At 49.1% G+C, this 14,698-nt stretch overlaps 1 protein-coding gene across 1 annotated transcript; it reads right to left on the bottom strand.

Annotated features, from left to right (window-relative positions):
- Window positions 1-1,379: 1,379 nt before the first annotated feature.
- IRF8 (interferon regulatory factor 8) lies at window positions 1,380-11,385 on the bottom strand. Its single transcript, XM_074550818.1, has 9 exons — window positions 11,309-11,385; window positions 8,670-8,844; window positions 6,731-6,914; window positions 5,616-5,704; window positions 4,702-4,813; window positions 4,384-4,431; window positions 3,373-3,759; window positions 2,696-2,811; window positions 1,380-1,665 (listed from the first exon to the last, which is right to left on the bottom strand). Exons 2-9 carry the CDS (start codon window positions 8,841-8,843, stop codon window positions 1,495-1,497), a joined length of 1,281 nt encoding a protein of 426 aa, XP_074406919.1. The 5' UTR covers window position 8,844; window positions 11,309-11,385; the 3' UTR covers window positions 1,380-1,494.
- Between the last annotated feature and the right edge of the window lie 3,313 nt (window positions 11,386-14,698).

The raw sequence follows: 14,698 nt of genomic DNA, 5'->3' as shown, positions 1-14,698 counted from the left end.
ATACAAAATATAGCACTTTAATTGCAGGGAGATATAAAAATTTACTCCAAAAATGAACAAACCTCAGGCATACAATAAATAGGCAGCTTTGGTGGCACGCACACATGTGCAGCCCTACTCTGGGAGTCACCAGAGCTGGGGGCACACTCAGAGGCTGTGAAAATGAGGATTTACACATGGATGACACTGCCTGGGCACGCCTGGGAGAGCCCCACACGTGTGTTTGGGAGGGTGAAGCCAAGCTATTCACACTACACTGCAATCTTGAAAAATTAAAATTCTGTGTATTTATATAAACTCTGGCTCTGGTCAGGAAAAATTAAGATTCCCAAGTTTTCATATTCAATATTTACACATAGAATCTCTGCATGGGTTCCCGAATTTCAATCCACTTTGGTGTGAAAGAGAAACACATAAATCTCACAGTAAAAAAAAATAAAGAGGAATTTCAGGAGTTTTCTTTGGGAGGTACACCCTGCCTTGCACCAGCAGGACTCTTTGAAGGGGGAAAGCTGATTCCTGGATATAATTTCTTAAATTTGAGCATTCTAAGGCTTTTCCAAGAGTCACCTCCTATCGAATTGCTGCTCTCAGCAAGGTCTGAGTTGCAGATTGTTGGGGCAGGTGGTTACAGCTGCTGCTTTTTGGTTCTGCCTGACTGGCCATTAACAAAGGCAACACAAAGCAAAGCCAGCCCTGACCTTCCTGCACAGCTTGGATGTCCCTCAGCCATGAGCTACAGACAGTTCTGGAACTAGAAAAGTTTTATCATAAATTCTTATGATAAAGTTCTTATAAATTCTTATTATCAAAAATTTTTATCATAAATTCTTTACAGGACAAACACTGAACATCCAAGCTGTTTGCTCACGGTAATTTTCACCACTGGATTTATACAGTCTCTGTGCTGGAAACAGCAAAGAACAAAACTCAACTTTTGGAAAAAATAAAGAAAAAATTAGGAAAAAAAAAAAGAAAAAAATAGGAAAAACATTAGGAACAAAAAAAAAAAGAAAAAAAGAAAAAAAGAAAAAAAAAGAAAAAAGAAATAAAGAAAAAATAAAGAAAAAATAAAGAAAAAATAAAGAAAAAATAAAGAAAAAATAAAGAAAAAATAAAGAAAAAATAAAGAAAAAATAAAGAAAAAAGAAAAAAAGGAAAATATAAAGAGGAAAAAAATAAAATAAAGAAAAAAGAAAAAAAGGAAAATATAAAGAGGAAAAAAATAAAATAAAGAGAAAAAATAAAGGGAAAAAAAATAAGGGGAAAAAATAAAGGGAAAAAAAAAGGGAAAAAATAAGGAAAAAAAGAAAAAAATAAGGAAAAAAATGAAAAAAAGGAAAAAAAAGAGGAAAAAAAGAGGGGAAAAAAAGAAGAAAATAAAAATAAGAAGACAAAAAATAAAAATAATAAGACACTTTTCAGTGCCACTTTTTAGGACATTTAGGCACTGGTGGGACCAGTCTGGGTGTGGCCAGGCCAGCCCCTCAGGGCTCACACTGCGATCTGCTGGCTCTCCCTGAAGAGCGGCCGTGTGGTGCAGATGTCCTGGAAGATCCGGTAGCCCTGCTCGTGCTGGGGCTCCTCGGCCATGGGCAGCATGGGGCTGGAGCTGCAGCTCTTGCCAGCCTCGTCCACCACCTGCCTCAGGTACAGCTGCTCCACCTGGGACAAAGCAAAGAGGGCAGGGCTTGAGTGAGGAGTGAGCTCTTGGGGCATCTCTGATGCTCCAGGCAGTGGAGATGGGCTGGGGGATACACAGCAGGGCACAGGGGGACAGGTTCCTGCCAGGACAGCAGGTCTGGCTCTCCACAAGCAGCTGCAGGAACAAAGGATGAGCCCCAGGGGTAAAGGAGCAGGCCCAGGGGTAAAGGAGCAGGCCTAAGGGTAAAGGAGCAGGCCCAGGGGTAAAGGAGCAGGCCTAAGGGTAAAGGAGCAGGCCTAAGGAACTGCCAGCAGGGATACTGAGGTGCAAGGACAGGCTGGGGTGTCCCAGCACATCCAGAGTGATCCACTGGGGCAGACATGCAGGGCAGCAGGAGTTGACGAGGTCAGGAGCTGTGCAGGAGGCACAGGAGCAGTCTCTGATCTTGTAAAATCCCCACAGGGCCTCACAGAGCTTGTGGGTCTCTGCTTGCTCAAGAGGGGATGACACACCCTGCCTGTGCCCTCCCTGTCACATCCCTGCTGGCCCAAGAGGCTCCAGAAACCCTGTCCTGAGCCTTTCCAACCCCACAACTGCTGCAGCTTCTCCAAGGAGAAGTTTCTGACCAGAGCCATGAGGACTGACCCCACATCCCATCCCCTTCTTCCCCCTCCAACCCCAATGCTGCCAACCACAGCTGCTGACTGACTGATCTTAAACCCACCACTCCAGGGATTTACTTCCCCATTTCCCACAGGAAAAGGCAGAAATCCCAGTGCCAAAGCAGGATCAGGAGGAAGAGGAAAGATTTCCCTGCCGTTCACAAAACTCCTGCCCTTAGGGAGCTTCATTTGCAAACCCAGCTCCAGGGATTTGATAACCAGCAGCCCAAGCACCTCTCAGGAGGCTGTGGGAAAGCACCACAGCACTTCCACCCCAGGCAGGCAGGCACTCAAATGTCCCGTGGGGACATTGACACCCAAATGCTGCAGGGCTGGGGCTCTGCTGGCAGAATTCCCACCCTGCCTGGTTCCCTTTTGCTCCCCATACCTGGACAAGGATGAGTTTACACCTCAGGGGCACCGCGTCTGGGAACTCCTCCCCGAAGCACAGCATGACCCTGCTGTCAGGGAAGCGGCCCTGGTTGTTGTAGTACTGCTGCAGCTCTGCAAGGACACAGGAAAAATTGGAATTTGCCCTCCAAGGGCTTTATTACACATCCCTGGGATCAAACAATCCGCAAGGAAGCTGCGGGTTCAAGCAAAGCCTCCAGTTTGGAATTTGCCAATTTACCACATGACCCCCAACACCACATTATTTCTTCCTAGGTCTGGTAGTGTCACCTGCTCACCCTTGGGAACCCAGCAGGGAGGGATTCAAAGTGTGCAAGGAAAAAGGGCTGCACTCTTTCAACCTCACCACAGGGCCCAAGGAGGTCTCACACCAGGTTTAAGCTCCAGAAATCCTTTGTGCATTATCCCAAGGCTTTGGGATCCCAGAATTACCTCAGCTTTTCCAGGGTGTTTCTGGCCAGAGTCACATCCCTGTTCTCCCATCCCCTCCTCAAGGTTTCCCCACCCAAAACTGCTTCCACCCAGGATTGTCCACCACATCTGCTGGCTGACCATCCTCAACCACCCAATACAGAGGATTTATTTCCCACAGGAAAGAGCAGAAAATCCCAACACCAAAAAATAAAAAAAAAAAATCAGGAGGCTCCTACAAACCTCGGAAGAACAAATTGGTGTCAAAGATCTTCACCACGTCCTCCCTGTCCAGTTTGTTGGGCCTGTCCTTGTAGGCCATGGTGTTGCCGCTCCAGAAGACCCTGCCCTGGCACAGCCTCTTGATGAAGATGCCCTGCTTGTTGCTGTGCAGGAGGACACCCCTGTCCAGGTGGCCAAAGAGCTTCCTGGTGATCTGCTTCTGCCGCTCGTTCTGGATGGCGTCGGCCGACGGGAACCGCACGTGCTCCAGGGCGTCGGGGGCGTAGAGCTTCTCCCCATGGCCCGAGGGCTGCCCCAGGGAGATCCTGCAGCCCTCAGAGCACGAGGTGCTGACGTGGCCCACCAGCCTCCCGCTGTAGTAGAAGCTGATCACCATCTGGGAATAACCTGGGGGGTGAGGGATATGGGGGTCTCATCAGGGAAGGGACAAAGGCGCTCCTGGCTGCCATGCCCATATTCCAGATCTCCTGGGAGTGACATTTCCAGGGCTGATCAGCAAGTGAGAGGTCCCAATGTTACAGGATCATGGAGTGGTTGGGGTTGGAAGGGATCTCTAGACCACCCAGGTCACCTGGAGCAGGTGGCACAGGAACAAATCCAGGTGGGGTTTGTTCCATGAGTTCCTCTCTGAATGTCTCCAGAGAGGGAAATTCCACAACTCCACTCTGACACCCTCCTCCATGGGAAGTTTCTCCTCATGTTGAGGTGGAACTTCTGCTGGTTTAGTTTCAGACCCATTGAACCTCTACCTCCTGCCTTTGATCCACACTCCCCCCATGCCATGAGCAGATCCCCCCATCCCAAAAACTCCCCCCATCCTGAGCAGCTGCTCTGTGCCCCCCTGCCACCAGGCAGGATTCATCCCAGCATGGCAATGTGGATAATCAGGAGGGTGCAGCACCTCCCAAATCCAAAGCAAAGCCTCCCTGAAGGTGGGGGACAGAGTCAGAGCCACCTCCTGCCACCACAAACAGAGAGACAAACACCTGCTGGCCAGGTGAGGAGCCTTACCTGAGTGATACTGCTCATAGCTGGAGTATCCATTCATCAGGGGCAACGCTGTGGGCACAGAAAGCCAAGATGAGCCTGCACTCCCAAATCCCAAATCCCAATCCCTCAGCTCCCCCCACCACCCTCCTCATTTTCTGCCCAGGTTTCCCACATGAGAAATGCCAGCAAAAATCTCCCAGCTGGATTTCTTCATGAGTACTTCAAACATTCTTAATAAGGAAGATTAAACACACAATGGGGAGCAGTTTATCCCCACACAGGAAGATTTCTCCTGCCCCAAAAACTTCCCAAACACCACACAAGCTGCTGGCTGCTTACCAGGGCTGGGCTGCTGCACCCACCAGTCGGGTATTGGGGGGTTCCTGCAGGTCTCCTGGGGGGGTGAGGGGCTCCTCTTGATGATGCCCAGGTACTCATCCACACAGGAGGGCTGTGGGACAGCAGATACTGAGATCAGAGCGGGTTTGATGCCTCCAACAAGGCTCAGGGAGGGCCCAAATGGCAACACCAGCCAATTTTTGGGGGAGTGGAAAGAGCAAGTCTGGCATTGTCCAGGTTGTACATCTGAATATGACCCTCAAGAGCTACAGAGGGTGAGCAGGCAGGTGTGACAAGGCCAAGGAGGGGCACAGAGCTGTGACAGACCCATCCCCAGGGAAGGTCTCTCCCAGCTGGATGCACAAGGAAAGCAGGAGCCAACATCAGAACCTGGTGTGCTGGTGCTGGCTCACCTAGAGGAGCTGCAAACCCGACCCTGCAGCTCTGCAGAGGCAATTTGGGGAAGGAAGTGCTTTCCCAAAGCTTGACCCAATGTCACAGACATCTTTTATGAAAAATCCTTTCCTTAGGATATTTCCTCCTGAGAAGCTGAGAGGCCTCAGGAACAAAATGTAAACATTGATTATCTGCTGCTGTGGAATGCAACAGGTGCATCTGTGATTGGTCTCATGTGGTTGTTTCTAATTAATGGCCAATCACAGTGAGCTGGCTTGGGCTCTCTGGTCAGTCACAAACCTTTGTTATCATTCTTTGCTATTCTGTTCTTAGCTAGCCTTGTGATGAAACTTTTTCTTCTATTTTTTTAGTATAATTTTAATGTAATATATATCATAAAATAATAAATCAAGCCTTCTGAAACATGGAGTCAGATCCTCATCTCTTCCCCAATCCAAGAGCCCCTGTGAACACGGTCACACCCCAAGCCCTGCCCTGCAGCCAGGGTGAGGCCTCACCTCCTTGATGAGGTCGTCGATGGCAGAGGAGCTGCAGTCCTTGTCGGTGACATCGTTCAGGCTGCTCCCGTTGGCCACCCCTGCTTTGCCTGCAGGGAGAGGTGGGGCTGCATCAGAACACCCACACTTGCCAAGCACAGCTCATCCTGAAGGGTTTTGAAAAACTCTCACCCAGTGAAAGTGGTGAAAGCAGGAACCACAGCAGAGCCGTGTAACAGCACCTTGGAGAGGCTCGCAGCCCCTCCGGAGCTGCTTTTTTGGGGCCAAAAATCACTTTACAACTCATTTCCCCCCTGCACAGGGACCAGCAGCAAGAAAAATCAAAAGCCTGGCTGGTGACAGAGACAGAGCTGGAGGAGAGGAGAGGGTTTGGGGTTTTTTTGAGCACCCCAGAGACTGGGGCTGGGGCTGCTGCTTCTCTTTTTTCCACCAGCCACCCCAGGGCAGTGGTGCTGCTGGTGGGAACCTGCAGTGCCATTTGCATAGTGGCAGCACAGCCCCTGTGTGAACAGGCTGGGGGGGACAGAGATGCTAAAGGCAGATTTCCTGACTGCAAAATCATGCTCTTTTTTTTTTTTTTTTTTTTTGCAAGTTTTTAACTTAAAGGACAAAGCACACAGGCTCCCCTAACCACAAATAGAGTTATAGTTAGTGTGAGCTGAGCCACAGCGGACATCAGAGCAGCTCTCTGCAAAATGATTGCTCCTCCAGCAAGAAAAGGGATTTATTGCAGTTCCTCACCATCTTCACAGAGCAGGGGTTGGGAGGAAATAAAGATTGAGGCTGGGTTGGGAGGAAAATAAAGATTGAGGCTCATGTGACTCCCCCAGGCAGGGAAGTGGAATTTGCGCCTACAACATCCTCAGGGAATGAGAGCTCCCATGAGGCTGCAGCCGTCCCATATTTCCTTTAAGGGATTTAAGGGGTTAAAAACCCCAAGCCTGGGCTTTGTCCTCCCCTCCCTGTCACCCCAGGGGACACCTGCAGAGCAGGACAAGCACAAAGCAGAGCAGGACAAGCACAGGGCAGGGCTGGCCAGGGACCGTGCTCAGGTGCAGGGCTGTGCTCACAGGATGGAGCCAAAACAGGGCTCAGCCCCTTCCTGGGGAACTCACACTTCTGCTCCTCCTCTGGCACGATCCTGTAGACCTTGTAGGGCTCGGAGATGTCCAGCTGGGACCTGTCTGTCACCTCCTCAAAGTCAGGGCTCTTGTTCAGGGCGCAGCGCAGCCGCGTCTTCCACGTGGCCGGCTCGGCTTTGTCACCCTCCTTGAACTTGCCTTTGAAAACAGCCCAGGCCTGAAGCAAAGAATGAGAAAAAAAACTAAGAAAATCCTCCCTGTGAGCCCTACAAAGCCTCTCAGGGAGGAAGAGCTGGGCTTGCAGAGAGCATTTTGCATCTTGCACCCTCTCGAGCATCCCTTGGGGATTTGCTGTTTCACTCCTAGACTGCAGCCACCTGCACAGCCACCACACCTGGGGGCTTTGGGGTGCAGAGCAGCACTGCCTGCCCCAGAAATGCAGGAAAGGCTGGTAAATACCTCAGAAATGCAGAAAAGGCCTGTAAAAGCCAGGTTTGCAAAAAGCAGAGGTCAAAATCATCACTTGTGGGTTCACTTCTGCACATACAGGTCAGGAGCACAAGGAATCGCTGCTCAAAAATCAAAATAAACCTCATTGCCCAGCTCCTGATAATATTAATAAATATAATAAAATAATAAATTAATATTACATTAATATAAAAGTTAATTATATCATCGAATAAATATAAAAAATATTAAATTAATAAATATAATTGGTTTCTCTAAGATCAGAATGTAACTTGTGCTTTTGGTAGGAGAACATATTTTACCACTGAAGGAAGAATGAAAAATATTACATATTTTTAAATATACAGATTGATTTCTTTTATAGATATTTCTATATATTCAGAGAGCTGAGTTGGAGGCTATCCTCATAACTCAGTGCTCCCAAACCAGTTCTTACTGAAATTAAACTCCTTCACCAGTGCAGATACTTGGAACTGGGGTCAGAGGGAAGGGAATTCCTGGGGAAGACCTGAACTTTTTGCTTCAGGATGGAATTTTCCCATTTTTTCCAAAACTGGAAATCCCCGCTTCAGTGAAATCCTTCCTTCCCACCTATAAAGTCCTTTTAGGGTTTTTTTTAACATAAACCCAGCATTTTATCATGCATTTTGTCATCAAACTCATCAGCATTTTATCATCAAGCTGATGAGAAGTTTAGAGCAGGTCAAAAGCTGCTTCTCACATCACACCTGGATTCAAACATGCTTAAAACTGGTCCTAAATTTTGATGAAAAGGAATAAATCATCCCAAATTAAAAAGCCAGGAGACCAACTGCAGCATCTCCTGCAAGGGTTAAAGATGTAAAACCCAGAGACAAAACCAGCAGCACAGAGCCCAGGAACTCTCAGAATCTCTGCTGCTCACAATGACTCAGATATTCAAGCTTCTTTTTCCCAGTCCAGCTGTTGAAGAAGGAGTCAGAATTCTTTTGTTCTTGTTCTCAAGGTTGTTTATTATTTCTTATTTCTATAACATTCTCTCTCTGACCTGCTAAGATCTGTCTGGCAGGTCAGATTGAGGCACACTGGTTATCTTTTTATACCAAAATCTACCTGTACATTATTTACCATAACTTCCCAATACCTATCACCTGTGTTAGACATTGAGTTTCTACCTTAAACCAATCTAAAAGTGCCACCATCCCAGCAGAAGATGGAGGCCAAGAAGAAGCAGGAGAAAGGCTGGACACGCCCAGGTTCCTCCATCTTGCCTCCTGAACCCCCATTGTAAAAACCCCAAAAAATCTATTTTTCACCCCATGATAAATTCACTACCATTCTCTTGACTTGTAATTGTTCATATAAAGGTTGGTAATCTTTTCCATGGGTCAAAATCAGAGGCACAGGCGTCTTGGGTTCTGTGCCAAGGTCTCCAAGCTCCTTGGCTGGTCTCAAGCCCTCCAGGGCAGCCAGAGGAATTTCCTGGGTTCCAGGAAGGAACCACCAAGAAAAAGCCATTCCCTACCTTGAAAATGGAAGCATCCACCTCCTGGTTGTAGTCCTGCTTGCCGGCGTGCTTCCAGGGGATGCGGAACATGGACTTGTCCTCGTTCTCCCAGATGAGCCCCGCGTAGAGCTCGCTGTCGATCTGCTCGATCAGCCACTGCCGCAGCCGCCGCCCGCCGTTCCTGTCACACATCCTGCACAGGGGGGGGAAGAAAATCTGTATTTTATCATTGGCTTCTCGCAAAAATTAAAGTCAGTATTATGGGTGTTGTGTTAGAAAGGTATGCTGTGTTGGTTTTCTTGGGTAATGCGTTAAATGTAGTTTGAGGTTATTGGCGCTGGCAAGGGGGCTGTTTAGAGACGCGGCTGTTGTGGAAAGTGCTTTGAGCTGTTTCTTCTTCAGCATCAGTCTCACAACATGATTATGACAATGGGAAGTATCAATGCTGTATCTGAAGCCTGCCTTTTGCAGCTTTTCCCCAAAACCACCTAATTTTGTAGATTCCCACAGTGATAACAAAATGTTAAAGTAGAAACTCTGCTATGTAAGATATTTGTTCTAAAGAAAGGACTTGCAGTGAGATAGCAGCCACAGGACACCTGAATCTTTCAGAGAAAGAGAATTTATTGCTCCATTATCAGAAGAAATGAACTTCTTCCCACCTCACTCAGCCCTGAAGACGCTGTGAGGATTAAGAGGAAGAAGCTGACACTGACCAGACAGAATCCTGTGTTTGAATGGAATTTATGCATCATGTATGAGGTCTATGAATATGCAACAGGTTATTGCTTTTAAGGGTTAATCCTCTGTTAATGTGTGTCTTTTTCAGGCTTATTTTGCCCAGAAAAAGGTATCTGGACTGTCTGTAACTCTTTGGTTTTATTGTCTCATATTGTCCTAATCCAAATTGCCAAAATTATTATTACTCTAATTGTATTACTATTTTTATAACCATTTTATTACTATTAAACTGTTAAAATTTTAAAAACAAGTGATTGGTGTTTTTCACATGCAGGGACACCCACTGAGCTCTGCCAGCTCCATCCCAGCACAGGGATTGGGCTGCTTTGCCCCTTTTCCCCTTGCTCAGCTGGCAGCAGCACCACCTGCAGCTTTTGGAAGCCCCACATGCCAACGTCTGCCCACTTTAAAGTCCATTCCAACCCAAACCCTTCTGGGATCCCACAGTTCTGTAATTCTAAGATTAAAACACCCCCAGCCCACACCCCACCCCAATCCTCTGCTTCTTTTAAAATTAAAAAAAAAGAAAAATGAAGGCAATTTCCTTCTGAGTTGCTACAAATTCTTCCTCCAGCCCTACCAAAGTTCCGCTCGCAGAGTGGCTGACTCAGTGCTCTGCTTATTCCTATTTTGCTGCGGGATAAATCACAGAGGAAGCAGATGGATGGGGATTACAGCCCCCAGCTGTGCTGTCACCTGAGCAAGTGACACTGGGCAGGCCAGGCTGGGGTGCCAGAGCTGTCCCTGGCACCAGGATTTGTCCCGGAGGGGGCAGCAGCTCCTCTCAGCAAGCACTGTTTGGGGAGGGGATGCCAGCTTCAAACTGCATCCCAAATCCTCACAGGGATAAGGAACACACAACCAATGCAAGCAAAGTGCCAGGCTCACCCTCCCTGTCACCTCCATGCCATGGCAGAAGTGATCAGCAGCCCCTGAACCAACTTCCCAGGCATTTTGGGCTCTGAACCAACTTCCCAGGCATTTTGGGCTCTAGATTTTACACGACTGCCTCTCCCTCGTTTATGTGTTATTTACTGCCCCACTGGAAGATTTCTGGGGAGAAAACAAGGATGCTCCCAGCACAGCCTGAGAGCCTGTGGTCCCTGCTTTGGCATGGGCTCCACCAGCTCAGTGCCACCAAATTCCATCCCTTCCTGATGGCCCTGGCTACTCAGAGCACAGCCCCTGGATTTTAGTCATGGTGAGCACCAACACCACCAGCCAAATCATCACGGAGGGCACAGCTCTGGATGTCCCAAAGGACACAGCACAGCTCATCCCTGGGGGAATGGGGCACACACAGCCTCTCTGGGGGCTCCAGTGCCCACCCCGAGAGATGCCAAAAGGGAAGAAGCCGAGAAATCCCGCAGAAATGGGACACTTTTTCTAGAAACCTTCTTCCCATCCTTGCCGGAGGCCGCGGCTCCGTCTCCCTCCCCGAGAGGGAGTCACACGCTCGGGACAGCGCCAAGGAGCCGCCTCCGCTGGGCTAGCAGCGGCTCCACCGCCCATCCCGGGCTCTGCCACCAGCAGGGACCGCGACACGGGGGCATCCCGCGACACGGGGACATCCCGCATCCATGCCGGTAACGGGGAAGGGCTCGGGACCGGTCCCAGCCTTTCCCCGCGCGGTGCCGGTGCCTCCCCGGTGTCCTCTCACAGAAGATGCCGGTACAGGACGCGGTCCTGCGGCAGGTCCCTGCCCTGCCACGGGGATGTCGGTGCCGGTCCCTGTCCCCTAGCCGGTCCCTGCCTTCCCACCGGGATGCCGGTGCCGCTCCCTGCCCTCCCACGGGTGATGCCGGGGCCGGTCCCGGTTCCCAGCCGCTCCCTGCCCTCCCACGGGAGATTCAGGTCCCTGTCCCCGGCCGGTCCCTGCCCGCCCGCGGGAGATGCTGCTGTGAGGATGCCGGTACCTGTCTGTTCCCCCGGTCAGTCCCGGTACCGTTCCCGTTTCTGCGCTGCCGATGCCGCGCCCGCGGTTTCGCTGAGCTCATTATATATACCAGAGAGATAATGAGGTCACGCCCATCGCCACGCCCACCCCACGCTCCACCAATCACCGGCTCCTCACCGCTCCCGCTCTACCCAATGAGGAGGCGGGGCCGTGCAGCGCTGACCAATGAGGAGCGTCCCGTCGGGGCGCGCGCCGCAGTTTCTCTTAAAGCACGGCTTTCCCCGAAATCAGCTGACCTGGGGGGCGGGGCCTGAGCGGGATGGGGCGGGGCCTGAGCGGGAGGGGGCGTGGTTAACCCGCCCCTCTCCCGGGTTTATCCCGGGTCTGTCCAGGGTCGGTTCGGTGCCGTCGTTCCCAATCCCAAATTAATCCGTTCCCAGTTCCAACGCAGCTTCCCCAGTCCTAGAGCATCTGCCCAGAGCAAGAATGGGCTGTTACCAGTCCCAGCCCAGTCCATTCCCAGTCTCAGACCAACATCCCAGTCCCAGCCCAGTCCATTCCCAGTCTCAGACCAATATTCCCAGTCCAAGACCAATCCATCAGTATATCCCCAAATAAACCTCCCCAATTCCAGACCGGTCTCCCCAGTTCCAGATCAATCTAGTCCCAGACCAGTTTCCCCATTCCATGACCAGTTTCCCCGATCCCAGACCAGTTTCCCCATTCCCAAATCAATTTCCCCAGTCCCAGCCCAGTCCATTCCCACTCCCAGGCCACTTTCCCCAGTCCCAGACTGGTTCACTCCCAGTCCCAGTTTAGTGCAGGCAGTTCCCAGTTCCTTTCTGGATCAGCCCCAGTCCTGGATCATTCCCTCCCAGCAGCTCCCACTGTTCCCAGTCTGGATTTGGTGTCCAAACCCAGCCAGACCCAGCAGAGCATGAAGGACCATGTGCAGCCTGACTTCAGAGGGGGATTTTTTTGGGATTACCAGATTACACACACATTTCTTGGAAGAAAACCATAATTACTCCCACGTGGGTAATACAGAGAAATGGGAAATGTATGGACAGATGGTTTAATAAAAATAACGCTCTGAGGTGCACAACCTTTCCTGTCATGTCTAATAAAGGATGGCTGGAATGGCCCCTGTTTGTAAATACCCCACTGATCCTCATTGGATCCCCCCCAGGAGATTTGGGGTGAGCCAAGAACCATCTTCTTTTAGAGGGATTCACTTTCTTTTTTGACCAAAAAAAAAAAATTTAAGCTTTGCAGGGGTATTGCATCCTCCTGCAAGATAGAGACTCTCCTGTAAAAACCTCTTTATTTTGTTAAAATTCTGCAAAATTTATGATATTTTAAAGGGTTTGCACACAACCAAACTCTCCATCCCCTCTGGAGACCAAAAACCTGGAAATTCATCACAGTGGGACAAGGTGACTTCACCATTCCCACCTTCACTTTGGCTCTGCAGCTTCCTAGGCAAAGGTGAAGGTGGAAAAATAAATCCAAATTCCCTGGGGTGAAGAGGATCCCTGTGGGGAAGATAAAAAATTAACCCAAATAAAATAGGGGGTAAAAATACAATTTTTAAGGGAAGGGAAGATGAGCAGCAGCAGGGCCAGGAATGTGTTGGGAACAATTTCCCCGTGTCTGCAGCACCCTGGGCAGCTCAGTCCTGCTGATGTGGGACAGCCTGATGTGCTCTTGGCAATGTCCAAAAAGTGGAAAATCAGCCCAGTTTTACCTGTTTGGGGTTTGCCTCCCAGCGCCCCGAGTTCCTGAAGCCAGCTCAGCTCTCACTGATGGAGGCCAGAGTGGAAAAAATAGATATATTTATATAAAAGTCGATATTTGATAGCCCCCAAATCCAGGGAAATCTGGGTTCGGAGGAGGTTTTGGGGCATGGTTGTGGCTGTGATGTCAGGCATGGAGGGTTCTGCTGCTGCATTCCCTGTGATTCCCCAAATCTGGGGGATTTTCCCAGGTTTTGCTGTGTTGCTGTTGTTCCCAGGCAATGTTTGAAGCCCGGGCTGTGGAGTTTATCACACCTCCTGCACATCTAATCTCTGCTTATCACCCATCTCCAATGACTTCCTATTAACTCCCACTTTCTTCTCTTTTCTCTTCCTGCCTGCAAGTTCCATTTTTCTGCTTCCTAAAATGAAAACCAAGGCTTTAAATCCAATATTGATCCCTGAGCTGATTGCTCAGCCTCCCCTCAGCCCACTCCATCAATTAATTGCTTTCCCATTACTTCCATGTGGAATAACAGCAACAGGGACCCTTTTCTCCATCTAAATAAATGGGGAACAAACCACATTTTTTTCCCCCTGGAATTCTATACATCGTGGCCAAACACAAAATATTTAAAAATTTTTGTTTTGCTGGTGGTTTTCATCAAGAAAATGGGAAGAAAGGAGGTCATTTCAGTCCATTTCTGTATATTCCCACCAGGAACACCACAAATCAAGTCCAGGCACCCTCAGGATTTAATCACTTTTTTCTTTATTAGGAGCTGGGTGAGTCACCCCTGGTGCTGTCACACGATGTGTACCCAAAAATCCTCATCCAGAGAATTCCTAGAAATGTTTTGAATCCCTTTTTTCTTGGAAGGAGTTGCAGAACAGACTTTTTTTTTGAGTGGACAAACAGGGTAATTATGGTAAAAGGGTGAGATGGCACGGAAGGGTTGAAGGGCTGAATCCATGGGATGGGATGGATTATAAGGGAGATGAGGGAATTCCTGCCAAAAATAGCTCTGAAAAAGCACAATCTGAGTTTGGGACGAAAAACTGGACATGGCCACAGGGTTTAGGTATCAAAAAGGCTTTTTGGAGAGGGGCAAAGTTAAATTGGTCCATGGGTTGAGTGAGTCCAACCAAGCTTTTGGTTTCTTTGGCAAGCAGGGACGTTCAGATGGGGCTCAGGGAAATCCCAAACCCACTCTGGCTGCAGGGATGGAAGCAGTGAGACAGGCACTGCTGGATTTCCCCTCATCCCTGGGGCTGGCATAAGGAAAATGCCAGATAAAAGCCAAATTTGGGGTTACCTTTCCCCTTTTTCCTGGGGTTAGGGTAAGGAAAATGCCAGGTAAAAGGTAAAATTTGGATTTTCCTTTCCCCTCATCCCCGAGGCTGGGATAAAGAAAATTCCAGATAAAAGGTAAATTTGGATTCACTTTTCCCCTTATCCCTGAGGTTGGGAAAAGGAAAATGTCAGAAAAAAGGTAAATTTGGGTTTTCCTTTCCCCTTACTCCTGGGGCTGGGATAAGAAAAGCCCCAGACCCCAAAGCTCCTGTGCCTTTCATCTAACCCTTGAAAAAAACAATTACCAACCTTTATATGAAGGATTACAAGCCACGAAAGTTTAAGTAGAATGATAGTGAATTTATCAGAGGGTGAAAAA

Source organism: Zonotrichia albicollis, chromosome 13 (genome assembly GCF_047830755.1).
Source record: "Zonotrichia albicollis isolate bZonAlb1 chromosome 13, bZonAlb1.hap1, whole genome shotgun sequence".
Taxonomy (NCBI): Eukaryota; Metazoa; Chordata; class Aves; order Passeriformes; family Passerellidae; genus Zonotrichia; species Zonotrichia albicollis.
This window is presented reverse-complemented; position numbering and strand designations above follow the sequence as displayed.